Consider the following 16,426-nt stretch of genomic DNA (forward strand, 5'->3'; position numbering starts at 1 on the left):
GACTGCAGCCTCCCCTCGCAGCCGCCCGCGGGATCCTGACACTAACATTAATTTGACAACTAAACCCTGAACATGTAACCATTGAACATACCAAAATAGTTTGGGTCCCGCACACCCTGGAGTCATGGACTCACCCATAGTCTGATTTTTGCTATTTATATTTCAGTTTGCAATTAGGAATTTAGTGAATGTAGAATATATTAACATTTTGCTATCTTGACCTAAAATTTGAAATTCACTTTGGCAATTCTTATTTTAGTGAATAACTGTTTATGGGTTAGCTGACAATTATGGTTTAATCCCTTAAGGACACATGACATGTGTGACATGTCATAATTCCCTTTTATTCCAGAGGTTTGGTCCTTAAGGGGTTAAACAACTCATACACTTCCATATAAAACTCAGCATTCTAACCCTTGATATAACTGAACTACCAATAATTGGTAAGCCACAAAAAAATAGCCAGGAAATTAATGATTTGCATGCATTTTGCACAATCATAGCTCCCATACACCTTTGGCCTCATGTAGCAAACGTCACTACTATCAAAGTTCACTGCTCAGCCAATCACAACGCAAGGGGCGTTAACCACACGCCGCCCCTTCCCACTCTGTATGGAGTGCGTCATGCTGGTTCAGACGGTCAGATGTCGGAAGCCCCGCCCACTTCACTACCGTATATGGTGTATAGCGGGCGATTCTTAAAGGGACCGCTGCAGCACGCCTCCTCTTCTTCTCCTACCAGCCAGGTTGCATGCTGTGTAATCTTCCTCCTCTGAACAATGTCTGACAAACTCACCTACAAAGTTGGTAAGCGTTGCAGTGCAAGCTTATAGGCTGCATCACTGTATTACCTCTGCAGCTTTTTAAAAGAAAAAAGATAATAATTTTATTACCATTTAAATTTTAGGCATGCAATATCCTCCCATGCTTCTTTACCATGCTCTCTCCCCTGCAGACAGACTGTATTCCAATAAAAGCAACAGTTTGGCTGTTCTCATATGGATTGTTAAGAATGCAACATTTATAGAATGTTGGGTTCTTTCCCATTCTATAGGAGACTTTTTATATATATATATATCTCTGTATTGTATATCTCTTACAAGTCTTTGGTTCTTGTTTTTTGCTGTTATTAATGTAATCAAGGAATATGACCTATTAACAGGTTGAATTGTGTTGTGTGGTTTTTATTTGAATATAATAGTGGGGTGATGAGATTTCTCTATCCAGCAGACCAGGGATGGTACAGCACACATGTTTATATGGGTTTAGCAGTTGCACCCAATTTAAATGAGCAATGCAGCTGTTGCAACCTTTCAAGCACCCGTCAGGCAACCTGCTTTTAAAATCTCACTGTATTATCCAATGCAGGAGTGCATGCTAAGCAGCCCACATAAAGCTTCTTTTTTATGTTTGATATCTGATTATTGCTTACTCACTGTGCAATGTATAATCTGATTATTTTGTTCCCTCTGTTTCTGTTGTATAACAGGATGTATGTGCCCTAAAGCCTAAAGGGATCTTACACAATTAAGGCCACGTTAAAATCCCTATCTATCAGCATGCTGCTTTTTTTTTCACCCAGCTCAGCATGACCGAGGTTTCTGGGGGATGTAGTTTCTATGTTGGTATGCCTAGTGAAATTCTATAGACTTGGGAACTACAACTCCCGGCAGGCACCGAGGCCCGGCAGCTGTCACATGTTGTAAGAGGAGGTGACAGGTAGACAGAAACCAGACAGACTTGCAAGGCAGCTAATCAGAGCAGCTCTATTGGGGGAACAAAAACTATACAGTATCCTGTTTATATGAATTAAATAGACTCGGTCATTGTGAGCATTTAACCATGTATTAGGGTGTTTGCCAGTATCTGACATTTAAAGTTAAAATACATGTAAGGATATTTTGCAGCTGATAAATCTGTTATATTATTATTAAAAAAATTTTTTTTTAAGTAAATACCCACCAATTTACGCCTTTCCACGTATGATATTAGCATAACATCTCCGTATATATCCCACATTAGGTTTACAGGTCCACCACATTGTGTGTTTTATTTTTAATTTTTTGTTTTTGGTAGTGTTGACTGTGAATGCGTAAAACATACTCCCATGGAAAAGGTTTAATTCAAATACTGCAAATGAAAATTGTAGAGTGTTCTTCACTAAAGTGTCACATGTCAGGAATTCAAAGTAGTTTTAAACTTTATTTTAATTATGTTTTAGTTTTCTGCCCCATTCATCCAGTACTGCAGTAGCTGCTCCTCGTATTCAATCAAACGCTCCTAATAACAAAAGCATTGGGACTTACTGGGCATGTTCTCAGCCAATTGGATGCTTCTCATGCAGAGCATTAAATCCAATGCTTCTCTATATTAAAAAAAATAATAATTTTTTATTTTTTACGAAGGCAACAAAAAAAGGGTTTTACATTTTTCTTCACTAGGAAGTGGCTATTAAGACAGCCAATCCGAGAATCCAGATAAATGTAAACATTGCTGTTTTGTTATAGAAGCATCAGTGTTTACATTTATCAGACTGCAGGGAAAGGGTCTATGCACCAAAACCACTGCATGTAAATTTTACCACATACTCTAGATGTAGTGGGTTTTATTGATTGATGTCGTTTATAAACTGCTCCCAGCATATCCCACTGTGGTCTCTGTTTCACAAGGCTTAAAGGACCACTATAGTGCCAGGAAAACATACTCAAAACATACCCATATGGAACACTATAGAGTTCTTGGGTCCCCCTCCCGCCGGGCTCTAGGGTGAGGAAGGGGTTAAATTCCTACCTTTTTCCAGCGCCAGACTCCCTCAGCGCTGGGGAATCTCCTCCTTCTTCTGCCGTCATCGGCTGAATGCGCATGCACGGCAAGAGCCTCACGCGCATTCAGCCAGTCTCATAGGAAAGCATTTTTAAGCTGTCTGCTACCAGAAGTGGTAGCCTGATCCAATCACAATGCTTCTCCATAGGATTGGCTGAGACTGACAAAGAGGCAGATCAGGGGCAGAGCCAGCACAATTCACAGCCCTGGCCAATCAGCATCTCCTCATAGAGATGAATTGAATCAATGAATCTCTATGAGGAAAGTTCAGTGTCTGCATGCAGAGGGAGGAGACACTGAATGTTTGCATGCATTTTAGGCAGCCATGACCCAGGAAGGATCTCTAACAGCTATCTGAGGAGTGGCCAGTGAAGTTATCACTAGGCTGTAATGTAAACACTGCATTTTCTCAGCAAAAAGCCTGAAGGTAATGATTCTACATACCAGAACAAATTCAATAAGTTGTAGTTCTGGTGACTACAGTGTCCCTTTAAATAATTGTATAAACGCTAATATATCTTGCGTCCTGACTGAAAGAAGAAAGTGCGCTCCAACCCACCTTTCTTGAACGAGTGTGTGACATAAATCACAGCCTGAGAGTCAAAGGAACAGGTTGAAGAAGGGAGGAAAAAAGTTTAATGCATTTGTCTGCTCGTGTTAAGCTGTGTATAGTTAGTAACCATTTGCTGAAATATTGCTGCGAATCCTGAGCAGGTTCTCACTCAATAGGTGAAGCCCTTGATTACATGCCCATTGCTGCACAAAACGTTTAATTGTACAAATACTGACATTCTTTGCTCCTTCCAGCTGACATCAGCCTGGCAGAATGGGGCCGGAAGTCGATTGAGATTGCGGAGAATGAGATGCCCGGATTAATGAAGATGAGGGAAATGTACTCTGAGACCAAGCCTCTGAAAGGAGCAAGGATTGCTGGGTGCCTCCACATGACGCTCCAGACCGCAGTGCTTATAGAGACTCTCACGGCACTCGGAGCTGAGGTAATGTCTGTGATCTTGCAGGTTTTTTTTTTTTTTTGTGTACACCGTAAAGTCTGCAATAAGTTTGGCAATTTATGTCCGGTAAACAATAACTGCTTGGTATCAGCCAAATTAGCTATTTACTATCATGAAGAGTGCAGCCAAGGTATACTGCCCTTACCCCATGATGCACTTGGGTTTCTGCTTCCAAAGTGCCTTCCAAGAACATGTGCACTCGGACGTTCCTCCTTTAATGTCCGCAAAGCTACTCTCATCAAGGGTGTTGAAATAATTTTGATCGTATGTGGATGTGCCTTGTAAATGGTAAAATAAAATGTTGGTTAAATCAAACCTGTAGCTCATTCTGCAACTTACCATTGGTTTTATTTTCTGTATGCAAAAATCTTGGTCTGGGCGCAGTTTCCCTGTCCTTTTAACCCTTTTTAAAAGAAATAATCTGCAGTGTTTAGATGGCTCTCAGTAAAACTTGTTTATGTGATGTGGAAGCCACCGTTAAAATGCATTGATTCAATGCTTTCGTGTGGGAAAACTCGATTGCACACTATGCGCATGCACAGTAGGTCCCTCAATGCTACGCTATGAGGAGCATTGAATTGGACTATAGTGGTGTAGACCATGCCTCTTCCATGATGTCGCAGGAGGTGGAGAGGTAAGTCTTGCCAAGGTAGTGTCCGTGCTGGGGGAAAAAAAATATGATCCTTGCCAGACCAGCACCGGGCACCACAGGATATGAGAGAGAGAATTTTTTTTTTTTTTTCAGGCAGGAGGGGTGAGCCAGTGTGATGTTTGGGACAGGGGCACTATAATGTTTATTTAATGCTATCGTGTTCCTTTGATCAACCTAACAGTTGAGAAAAATGATGGCAATTAATGACATACTTCTGTATTAAAGGTCATTTTTAACATTAATTTTATCTATACGCTGTGCTGGCAGGATGATTAGCAAATGTACAGATAACTAATCATAAAGTAAAATAATCAAGGTCAGAACAATTGCTTAATAGAATGGCAGAAACAAACCTTTTTGTTCTTTTCAACTATCATAACCAGTGCTCCTTTAAAATACTAGTTAAACAGATTAGTATAAAATTGACACTTTCTGACTGCAAGCTAATTTTGCTGAAGTCCCATTTTGTATTTAGGAGTTTGAAATCTTACTAGGAAACTGTACAATGCAGGATAGATTAGAGCATATGCAGGCTGAGAATATAGCTTGCTAGCAGCTAAACACTTGGAACTGGACATATTGTGACATATTCTATTTATATTAAAATATTTTTTATTTGTTTCCTACCTGTTTTTAGGTTTTCTGTAACTCTCGGGGTTGAAGTAACAGTTATAACTTAAATCCAGCCGGTCAAACATAAGGGTAACTCTAGATCAGGGGTTCCCAATATTTTTTTCCTGTGGAACCCTTTGACAGTGTATCAACATTGTGTTTTTTTGTTTTTTTTATTCGTGTGTGTGTGTATCAAGGTGAATCTGATGCACAGATGCACACAGTGACACACACATAAATACATCTTGACTCACAAATACACACACACACACACTTACTCAGATACTCTTTAAAAAATGTTTTTTCTTAATTTTATTCCACCCTGCCTCTACTTTTTTTTTTTTTTTGGGGGGGGGGGGGGGCGGCGGCATGCAGTCTCTATGTTCTTGTGTTCCAGTGGGGCTGCTGAGCCTGTGGTCCCAGGGGTCCAGTGGGGCTCCTGACTGGCGTGCGGGTGGGGAGCAGTGATATTCCTGCTCAGCTCCTTTGCGTGCCTCTTAGTGATGCCGGAGCTAGAGTGACGTCCTTGTCAGGCATCACTTCTGTGCATGGGAGAGTGCTTTCTCGCTGCACACTGCCATTTTGTTTCCCGAAATTTTGGTGGAACACCAATTGGGGAAACGCTGCTCTAGATGAAATATCCTGAAATTCTTGTTAACTTGGTGGGTGTGTGTATATATGTGTGTGTATATGTGTGTGTGTGTGTGTGTGTGTGTGTGTGTGTATATATATATATATATATATATATATATATATATATATATACACACACACTCTTTGTACTTTTTTTTTTTTTTTTTTTTTTTTTTAACACGAATATTGTAGTTTGTTGCACCGTATTCTGCGTAAACGGTAGAGCAAAGACGCTGCCAACATATGGCGTTTTGTTAAAATGTTGTGTAAAAAAACAATAGTGCAGAAGAGCCCTATGACAAGGCAGAATTCCTGGGGAGTAGGTAACGCTTTTTGTTACCAAGGCTAAAGAGAGTGATACGGAAGGGAAAGAGAAATGAGTGTGAGACTGAAAGGGGGGAAGGAAATATATGGATATGAAAGAGTCAAGACAGAAGGAGGACCAGCAACCTTGCTCTGGTGCCAGTCTCTCGCAACCAAGGTGTTCATTGTTTAAATAGTCAAACCATGGGGACCACCATCTTATTTCGAATTGTTTCATAAAGATACAATTTTTACCAAATACTCGTTGACTGTTGGTATTCCATGAAAATTCAAACAGTCAAGATACCTAATTTTTTGGAAGAGGAAGAAAAAAAAAAATTTTATTTATATTTTTCCTCACTTGTGGGTTTAGAATCTGTTCGGCAATATGCACATACAGACTGGCAGTTTCCCTTAAAGTTAATCTACCTGTTTCGTGCTGTTGCCTTGTACTCTTGTAGGCATACTACTGATCATTCTAAAAGATACCTGATAACGCTTCCATTGTGTCTAAAACGCAATTGGTTAAATGTACGGACCCATAATTGAACCAGGGGTCTGACTATTAAATGTTACTCAGGCTCAAACCATAAACTTACTTATTGTCTGGTATATTGACCATCTCAAACGAGAACTATAAATCATTGATATTTGGAATTATAATGCAACATGGATGCCGGAAGCCATGTTGTTCACTCATCCTAAAAAGTAGATGTGAAATGAAGGTAATTTTTAAAACTACGATTGACAGAGGAGCTGGAATTTAACTCATATGGTATGCCATGTCTTAAACGATGCAAATAAATGTAATATATATATATTTTTTTTTTTTAGTGAAGCGTTTAACTAGAAAACTCTAAATATTGAAAATAATATGGCAGAGAAGCCAGTGATTGTACTTTTGCTGGCGTACTAAGAGGGGAATTATATATAGTATATTTTATTTAAAAAAAAAATATATATATATACATTTAAAAGTGGCAGAGGGAGGGGAAGCACAGTTCTCTTTGCCTGCAAGGGGAAGATTGTTATGCCAGTCGTCAGCATGCACTGCAGTTTTTATTTTATATTTTTTTACACTTATTTATTTGTCATGCACAGAGTTGCCATTAGTTCCAGGCTGCCAATGTCATATGTGCAACTTGCCCCCTGATTCTTGCTTGATACTAATTTAGTGACGCATTAACAAAAAATATTGTACATGTATATAATAATGCTTAAGAATGTAGGGGCATGTAAGGGAGAGCTTCAGTTAAATGTATGTATGTATGTCTTTTAAAACTCCCAGTTGAAGCAGACGGAGTTAGGAGGTCACCACTGGGTGGCTTTGCAAAATACACAAAGACCCCCTGAAGGTGACTGCCTTGAACCTAGTGTCTTGGTCTGTGTGTTGCCTGTATCCAGTAAATCTGCCAATCTAGGTAATTGGTTATAAAATTGTGTGTTTGTATTCCTCTTTTTTTTTTTTTTTTTTTTTTTTGAAAGACGATACAGTTGGTTGGTGTATGTGCACTGATAAAAAAAAAGATTGTTACAGAAATGGAATAAACATGGAGGGTTCGTAACAATGTAACATTATAGAATACAGTTGCGTAGTCATTTCGAGGTTAGCTGGCAATCAATCAGTGAATTATGTCGGCTTTAGCTTAAATAAGTGTACAGCTTTATGACCGGACTGTGCAGCTTGGTTTGTTTAACTTGTTTAACTTGTTTAACTTGTTTAACTTGTTTAACTTGTTTAACTTGTTTAACTTGTTTAACTTGTTTAACTTGTTTAACTTGTTTAACTTGTTTAACTTGTTTAACAAGTTGAGGAACAATTAAGCCGGGTTAGGTATGACTAGGGTTGATGGCTTTTGTGTATTTGTCTTGTCCACTTGTGGACGGTGGTGGGCTTGCTTCCGTTCACCTTGTATCAGTTATTTCTGTGCTGGGCTCCATTTTTGATGTGTGAAGACGGGCCATGTATTCCATTGCTTCCGTTCACCTTGTATCAGTTATTTCTGTGCTGGGCTCCATTTTTGATGTGTGAAGACGGGCCATGTATTCCATTGTGTTAGTTTATATTCATTCTGGTGTTGTCTGTGGGCTTTTGGTTGATTATGAGGATGGTGGGAAGGCCCTTTTTCTTCTTGGTGCCGTCCTGGCGTTGGTCTTGTGTCTACAGTACTTTTTGGTTATGTGGAGTGCTTTCACCCTAGGGTTTGGAATGGTCTGGGGAGCGATCTGTTAGTCATTGTTGTGTATTCCTCTTTTTAATAAAAACAAGACATTTATGTTAATAATAATAAAAAAAAAACTAGGACAAAATAGCGGAGTGGAAGGGGAGATGTCCAACCTGGCAGAGTTAAATAAAATTCTACATTCAGCTATTGTGGCTTACGTTTTGCAATCCTGTTATAGGTTCATTACAATCTCTGTTTGCTGAATTGGCACAGCTTTTTAAGATTAAATATTGACTTTATATTTTGCAGCATTTATTTGTATGTTTTTTGTTTTTTTTTTCACCATGTTCACAAAGTCCATCGCAAACTTGCAATAATACTTGTTTGCTCTGTTGACCATTAACCATATAACGTGACATGCCAGCTTACAACTTTAAAGATATAGTTGTGATAGTTAAAGAAGTCCCATGCTTCACTATCTCTCATCTTCTTCTTGCAGGTGCAGTGGTCCAGCTGTAACATCTTCTCCACACAGGATCATGCAGCGGCAGCTATTGCAAAAACTGGCGTCCCAGGTAGCAATCAGTCTATTTATTCCTAAAGTATACTGAGGTCAGACGTGACTGTATTAATTTTATTTTGGTAAAATAACTTTGCAGCCAGTCCCCCCACCCTTTCCTAGGCATTTGCATATAAAAAGAACAGTATATCCAAACCTTTGACCTGGAGGCACTTTTATATGTCACCCTCTAAGGCTCTTGATATATGATGTAATTAAAGGAACACTATAGGGTCAGGAACATAAACCTGTATTCCTGACACTATAGTGTCAAAACCACTATCTAGCCCCCCTGCCCCCTCCTAAATATTGTAAAATATCACTTGTATTCCAGTCGTCTGATATGCCTGCTTGGCTGACATCATCAGAAGTGATTCTCTGAGCCAATAACAATACTTTTATAGGATTGGGTGAGAACCACAAGGAGGCAGATCAGAGCCAGCACAAGCCAAACACAGCCCTGGCCAATCAGTATCTCCTCATAGAGATGCATTGAATCCATGTATCTCTATGAGGAAAGTTCAGTATATTCATGCAGAGGGTGGAGATACTGAACGGCAGTGGTGTGCAGCACTGCCCCAGAAAGAACCTCTAGTAGCCATCTGAGGAGTGGCCAGTGAAGTTATCACTAGGCTGTAATGTAAACACAGAATTTTCTCTGAAAAGACAGTGTTTACTGCAAAAAGCCTGAAGGGAATGATTACACTCACCAGAACATACAACAAGCTGCAGTTGTTTTGGTGACTATAATGTCCCTTTAAATAAATTTTCACGGCAAATGCTGATTTCTAGGGACTTCAGTAAAGGAGCTGAATGGGGACAAGCAGATAGGAAAGGGAGAAATGGTCAGTAGAGGGTAAACAAAGTAGGACTGGAGGGTGAAATAAAAATGGTCTCAGAGGCGGCTATCTATTTAGGTGGCCGCCTAAGGCCTCGCGGCCGCCTAAATCACCTTTTGGGCAGAGGGGGCTCAGCGGTTTGCCCATAATGCCGCTGGGTGCAAGGCCCCTCCCATCTGCCCAGAGAGCCAGTCTTCAGTCTACAGCTCCGCTGGGTGTGAGTTGGTCCTCAGCCAATCAGAGTGTTGCCGCGGGTTACCACAACGCTCTGACTTCTGGAGATTGCGAGACTCCTATCATGTGGTCTGCAGCTCACACCCGGCAGAGCTGCAGACCGGATAGGGAGCCCACTGGACCACCAGGGAAAAAGGTATTTCTCTTGCCAAAAATCACCCCCTCCTTCCCCTCACTGCCGCCGGTAACCCCCTCCTTCCCTTAATGCGTCAGGGTAAGTGTGGCATGGTTGGAAGAGGAGTGGTGAGCTTGACAATGTGAGTGTAACAGGATTGGGGAGGGGGGGTTAATGTGATAGGGTGATTGTGGCAGAGCGAGGGGAGGTGAGTGCGGTTTGGTTGGAGGGGGTAAGTGTGACAGGATCAGGAGGGGTTAATGTGAGTGTGGCAGGGTTAAGGGGGTGACCGTGTGTGTGAGAGGGTGGCAGTGAGGGAAGGCGGGGGAAACACATATAGAATAATGTACATGTAAAGTATTATAGAATATATGGGAGAAATGTCTGACATTGTTTTCTTATGTGTAACTATTACTGGTAAATAATTTATTTATTTATTTTTTAAAAAGCACAACCGAAATTGTAATTTTTGTTTCCAATAACCCCTTCACACTTGCACTTATAGCCTATACAACCATACCCCGCCATCTTGTAAAAACGATTTGCGTAATTGCAATTTAAACTTGTTTATTGCAAATTATGCCATAACTGCAGTCAGATGGCTCACAACAGAGCGGCACAGGATGCCGCAACAATGCAAGCCTCTGAAGATGAATACAGAGACTAGCTATCTGTATCCAACGCTGCAAGCCCACCGTTCAATATAGCTTCTTATACACACACAAGGCAACCCTACCTTTTTTTTAACTAATGGTGTTAGTGGGGGGCCTAATGTTTGTTTCACCTAAGGCCTCGCAAAGTCTAGAGCCGCCCCTGAATGGGGTCTTGTCATTTCTAATGGTGTAACTAGATTTCAGCAGGAGATCAAGCTCTCTGATTCATAGACATGTGAACTTTGATTTGGCTATCTGGGGAGGCAAGGGGTCGGTTGTCTACGACGTGTATTGTGTCATGGATAGTCTTCATTCTTACTAGGATGACAGGCTGCCTGACACGGCAGCCAATTGGGGCTGCTCAAGTGCTCTGAAACTCACCAGGCTGTGTGTAAACGGATAGCAGCTGTCCTATGAATGGTGCTACTTTATTATCGAATAGCAGTTCCAATCATCACGTAGGATGATTGGAACTGCTTAATAAACTACTTCAACCATAAACCTTTTTTAGAGGATTATGGGATTCGTTTAGGCCTCATATGCTACACTGAGATCCACTTAAGTGAAACGTCTCATCCTAGGATGGTAACTTATTTTAATATTGGAGAACTCTTTTTATTTTGCTGATGCTGAATTCCTTCTGAAACCCTTTGCTCACAGTGTACGCTTGGAAAGGGGAAACAGACGAGGAGTACATCTGGTGTATTGAGCAGACCATTTTCTTTGCTGATGGGAAGCCTCTCAACATGATTCTTGATGATGGGGGTGACCTTACAAACCTCGTCCATACTAAATATCCTGAATTGCTGGCAGGTGAGTGTCCATAATCCTTTACTGTGATTCTTTCTGTGGATGTTTTGATACTGTCTTTTGAGAATTTTTCTTTTTTTGTTTCTCAAGTACCGCAACGTTTTTTTTCTTGTCACTAGAGGGCAGTATTAATCCAGTGTGTTTTGAAATTGTTTCTTTTTAAAGGAAATTTGTGAATTTGAAAAACGAATTGCAAAGCTGAATCTATTGCTGGATTTAGCCAAATCTATTTTTACCTAAACTTTACAGTTTTAGGTGAATAAACCATTTTATATCGTCTACTACTGTTTCTCAACTGGTCTGTACAGAGGCGCGCAATGCTTGAATCCCTTATAAAACCATTTTAAAGAAACACTCAGTGGGCAAAATGTAATAGAATAATCTTTAAAAAATCACTATTTAGTACATGGGCATAACACACGCACAGTGACACTGGGACTTGGGAAGATCTCATGTTAATTTAAGTTTTTTTTTTTGTTTTTTTTTTTTTTTATTTCACTCCAGACAGCTTGTTATAGTGATTTTCAGAAAATGTCAAAAGCATTACTAAGTTTGGGTCAAAATGTCCAAATTTGGAAAAATACTCCGACTTGGCTACTCTTCCTACTCGACTATTTTGGTCTAAAATAAAATCTTATGTCCCCACCCCTCCCCAGTTTCTGATTAAGGCAAAAATGTTGTAAAGTGACAGTCTTGCTAGCAAATGTAATGTTGAAAATACTGTATTTGCATTTACATGCTCACACTACATCTATGTCATGTCCTACCAGGCATTAAAGGTGTCTCCGAAGAGACCACCACTGGCGTTCACAACCTGTACAAGATGAAGAGCAACGGTACCCTCAAGGTGCCAGCTATCAATGTGAACGACTCTGTAACAAAGGTAAGGTGTGAAGGAGGTGATATGTGGATTGTATCCACCAATGGTTACCTTTTACAGCACTGTATGTGTACTTGTGCTCCTCGTAATGGTTGTGAATTGCATTTCACATTACGTGCCATTTGTGGCACTGTAGTTATGGTATATGGGCTGGTGTTGCACCATGTCAAATGCAGGTCGTAATCACCACTTGTTTATTTTCCTGATCTGTGTGCCTCCAAACTCTGTTATGGAAATAATGAATTTATAAACATGCCTCCTGTCATACCCTGCTGTGCTGCATTTAATTGTACCTTGTACTACAGTTAAATACATTCTCTAATTTCTGTGTTTTTTTTTTTTTTTATGTTTCCCCCCCCCCCCAACGCCACCTCAGAGTAAGTTTGATAACCTCTACGGTTGCCGTGAGTCTCTGATCGATGGTATTAAGAGAGCCACTGACGTTATGATCGCAGGAAAGGTGGCAGTCGTGGCTGGGTACGGGGATGTCGGGAAGGGCTGTGCTCAGGCCTTGAGAGCCTTTGGTGCCCGTGTCATAATCACAGAGATCGACCCAATCAATGCATTGCAGGCTGCTATGGAAGGTAAGCCTGGAGTGTAACTATCAATGTTTGGGGCACCTCAATGTGGTGAATCTGAAACTCTATAGCAGTAGGTAACACAATATAGTCGTTACTATTCACCGTTTCTAATTCTGTGATTATGTATGGCAACATTAACGATATGATTGTTATTAGCCATTTACAAAGATATATCATCATAATGACCATTACTAATGAAGAAAATGTTAGTATTTTATGTACAAGTCTACATTTGGCTTGTTGAAGGTTTGTTATAACCGGTCACTAACTCCCCAGGTTATGAGGTCACCACCATGGATGAAGCTTGCAAAGAAGGCAATATTTTTGTTACCACAACCGGATGCTCCGATATTGTAGAAGGAAGGTAAGAAAAATAAAAAAAAATCTATAAAATAACCTGTGGTTGGACCTTGGATACTTACTTGGCAGGGGGAAGGCCTACCTATTGAGTGTTGACAGTGCTCTCTAGAGCTACTTGTGGTCCATACCTAGGTAATTTTTAACTGTTGTATTATCTTTAGGGACCGCTGTATAACTACAAGAATTTTCACTGACTATTAAGGGATTAAATGTGATCAGTCCACCTTGACCACAACACCACACATATTACTTATTTTTTTACTTTTCTTTTTGTCTTGCATGACTGTTTCTTTCAAAAGCACAAGTCGTAAAAGGATTCTAGAGAGGATCTCATCTTGTTAAATCTATTCTCACAGGCATTTTGAACAAATGAAAGATGATTCCATTGTGTGCAATATCGGGCACTTCGATGTCGAGCTTGATGTAAAGTGGTTGAATGATCACGCAACGAAGAAAGTGAACATTAAGCCACAGGTACCTCCCTGAAACCAACAATGTCTTATCTGGATGCCATGCATGCATTGCTAAATAAAGTAAAAATTAAGATTTTTTTTTTTTTTTTTTTTTTTTTTTTATTTAATATGAGCGACCTACTTTTCAGGATCTGTTGACTCTATTATTAATAATTATTGTTTAGTTATTACATGTAATTAAAGCACCTCCTCACCCTGCAGGTGGATCGTTACCTTTTGAAGAATGGAAGACACATCATCCTACTGGCAGAAGGGCGTCTGGTTAACTTGGGGTGTGCTATGGGTCACCCCAGCTTCGTAATGAGTAACTCATTCACCAACCAGGTCATGGCTCAGATTGAACTCTGGACCAACAATGATAAATATCCTATTGGTGTCTATTTCCTGCCTAAGAAGGTAAGACCTATCTTAACACTGAATTTTTACCCTTGTGTTGATGCCTGCCACATGTACTACTGATGGTGTTTGAAACCTCTACCTCCTCCATGTTAAATGCAAATAACTTGTCTGACATGGTGCAAAGTTCAAAATATCCCAGAATTCCCTGATCTGAGACTTGCAATGGGATCATGGGTAATAATGGCCGATGCAGCTGTGGGAAATACATTTCAAGGCACAACCTCTATATTTTACAGTAGCTTCTGCTGCACACCTAACCCTGGTAAATACCCTTAATAGTGTTGGATCTTTCTCCAACGCCGCACTTTTTAGTCCTTTCACCAGCAAATCTAGTATTTAACTGGGCCCTCCAATAATGACTAATTACTCGCCCGAATGCCATACTCAAAGAACTAATAATGATGAAAAGCTTTGGCAGGAATGGTAGCATTTGTTTTTGATTTCGAAGACCATGCTCCTAACCGAGCCTGTATACACAGCAGCTGGCGGGCGGATTTTAATAAAGTGTACCTAGTGTTATTGTACACTTAATTGAGTGGCACCCTGCCTCTCTTTTCAATTGGGTTTTCTGTGCTTTAGCCAGAGGCAGAACATGACAAACCACAAAAACTCCTGCTGTCCTTGTCAAACCGCATCTGGATCTGTTGTGCTGTAAAACTAACTTGGTGTAAATGACACTGAAAACCTAATTGAACCTTTTTTAATATCCTTTACAGTGGATGTGGGAAAAAAGCGGGGTAATTGGATATGGGTATAGATGGATATGTAAAGTAAAAATTCTGCATTGTCTAGTACAAAAACCTATCTATATATAATCTCAACCTAAAATTGTGTGTATAAATTATTTTTTTTTTTTGATTCAACTTAATTCCTTAAATTGTTGCAGGCTTTCTTGAAATCTTCTTTTGAATCTGTACGGCTTTCTAGAAAGTATTTATTTCCCACCTTGAGGTTGTATGCCAGTTCTAGTTTTTCCTCTCCCTAGAAAGTACAGTTTTGTCATTAAATAAATAAAACGTAAACTGGCCTTCTAATTGGTATTTGAAAAACCCTTGATGAAATTTATTTATTTATTTATTTGTCCGTACTGATATTTGAGGTAACTGTGGGATTTGTTTACAGAAGCTACAATCTGTGTAAAATGTATGTAGCCTTCAAATCTCTGTAGTGCAAGAACATATTGTGCAGTGTATGTTGGGTTCCTGCTGACTGTAACGGGTGGATTTTCTTTTTTTTTTTTTTTTTTTTTATATCGGAGTCTGACCAACTTTTTTTTTTTTTTTTTTTTTTTTTTTTTTTCTTTTGCAGCTTGATGAGGCTGTGGCTGCTGCCCACCTGGACAAACTTGGTGTGAAGCTCACCAAACTTTCTGACAAGCAGGCCAAATACCTTGGTCTTGATAAAGAAGGTCCATTCAAGCCTGAGCATTACAGATACTAAATCTTCTAAACTGAACCAAAGATCAAGGAGAAAACTGTTTTCTACGCATCAATACCTCCCATATATGGTTTTATTTGGACATGTGGTTGTTGAGGACCCTCTACTGATGAACCTGCTCTCTTCCTGTTTAACTGTGCTGGGTTTTTGGTTCCCTCAAGGATAAAACTAAAATTTGGTATTTTTGTTTTGTGTTCATTTGAATTTTTCCAAAGGTCAGCTCTAGAAAGTTTGATTCTTCAATGAAACATCCTTCTATAAAAATGAAAGACGTTTTGTGTAATTTTTGTCTTTGTTCATTCAGCTGCTTCGTTTTTACCCTAGTCTACTCCTTTCCTTGCTTACAAACAAGACTCTTTTACAGTTTACATATCACACATTTTATTATAATCTGCTCTTTCTATATGTGAGTTGGGAAACTTGCATTATACTAACATATGGTGACACACCACCTACCTAAAGTATGGTATTGAAACCCAGTACAAAACTGGGTAGTGAAATAATTCTATAAAACCTTTTCTGAGCAATTTTACAAATTATTTGAGTAATGTAGAAACTAGTTTAAAGAAGTCTAGTAATTAAAGGATCACTCCAAGTACCGTAACCAGTGTTGACCTCGCACCATTAGCTGTCAAAATGTTCTCAGTGTGATTTGACAACTTACCTTAGTCCTATGGAGTAGGGATGTGCATGGTTAAAAAATGTGTTTCAATTCGGCACTTCTGAAATTTGGCAAATCCCTAACCATACTAGGTTTAGTGGAAGGTTGGTGTTGGGGTTAGATTCCTGTCATCCTTCTCTTAATTTTCCCTCCCTCTCCTGTTTTTGCCACTTTTCAGAAATCCTTAAGCACTTCCGCAATTCGGACATTAGGAAGCATCCA

General features: G+C 39.7%; 1 protein-coding gene across 1 annotated transcript; it reads left to right on the top strand.

Annotated features, from left to right (window-relative positions):
- The first annotated feature begins 706 nt into the window (after positions 1–706).
- Positions 707–15,826, top strand: AHCY (adenosylhomocysteinase). The gene is made up of 10 exons (XM_063455719.1): positions 707–809; positions 3,633–3,823; positions 8,703–8,778; positions 11,264–11,416; positions 12,184–12,296; positions 12,670–12,877; positions 13,151–13,238; positions 13,591–13,708; positions 13,909–14,103; positions 15,415–15,826. Exons 1-10 carry the CDS (start codon positions 782–784, stop codon positions 15,544–15,546), a joined length of 1,302 nt encoding a protein of 433 aa, XP_063311789.1. The 5' UTR covers positions 707–781; the 3' UTR covers positions 15,547–15,826.
- The last annotated feature ends 600 nt before the right edge of the window (positions 15,827–16,426 follow it).

This window comes from Pelobates fuscus, chromosome 5, assembly GCF_036172605.1.
Source record: "Pelobates fuscus isolate aPelFus1 chromosome 5, aPelFus1.pri, whole genome shotgun sequence".
Taxonomy (NCBI): domain Eukaryota; kingdom Metazoa; phylum Chordata; class Amphibia; order Anura; family Pelobatidae; genus Pelobates; species Pelobates fuscus.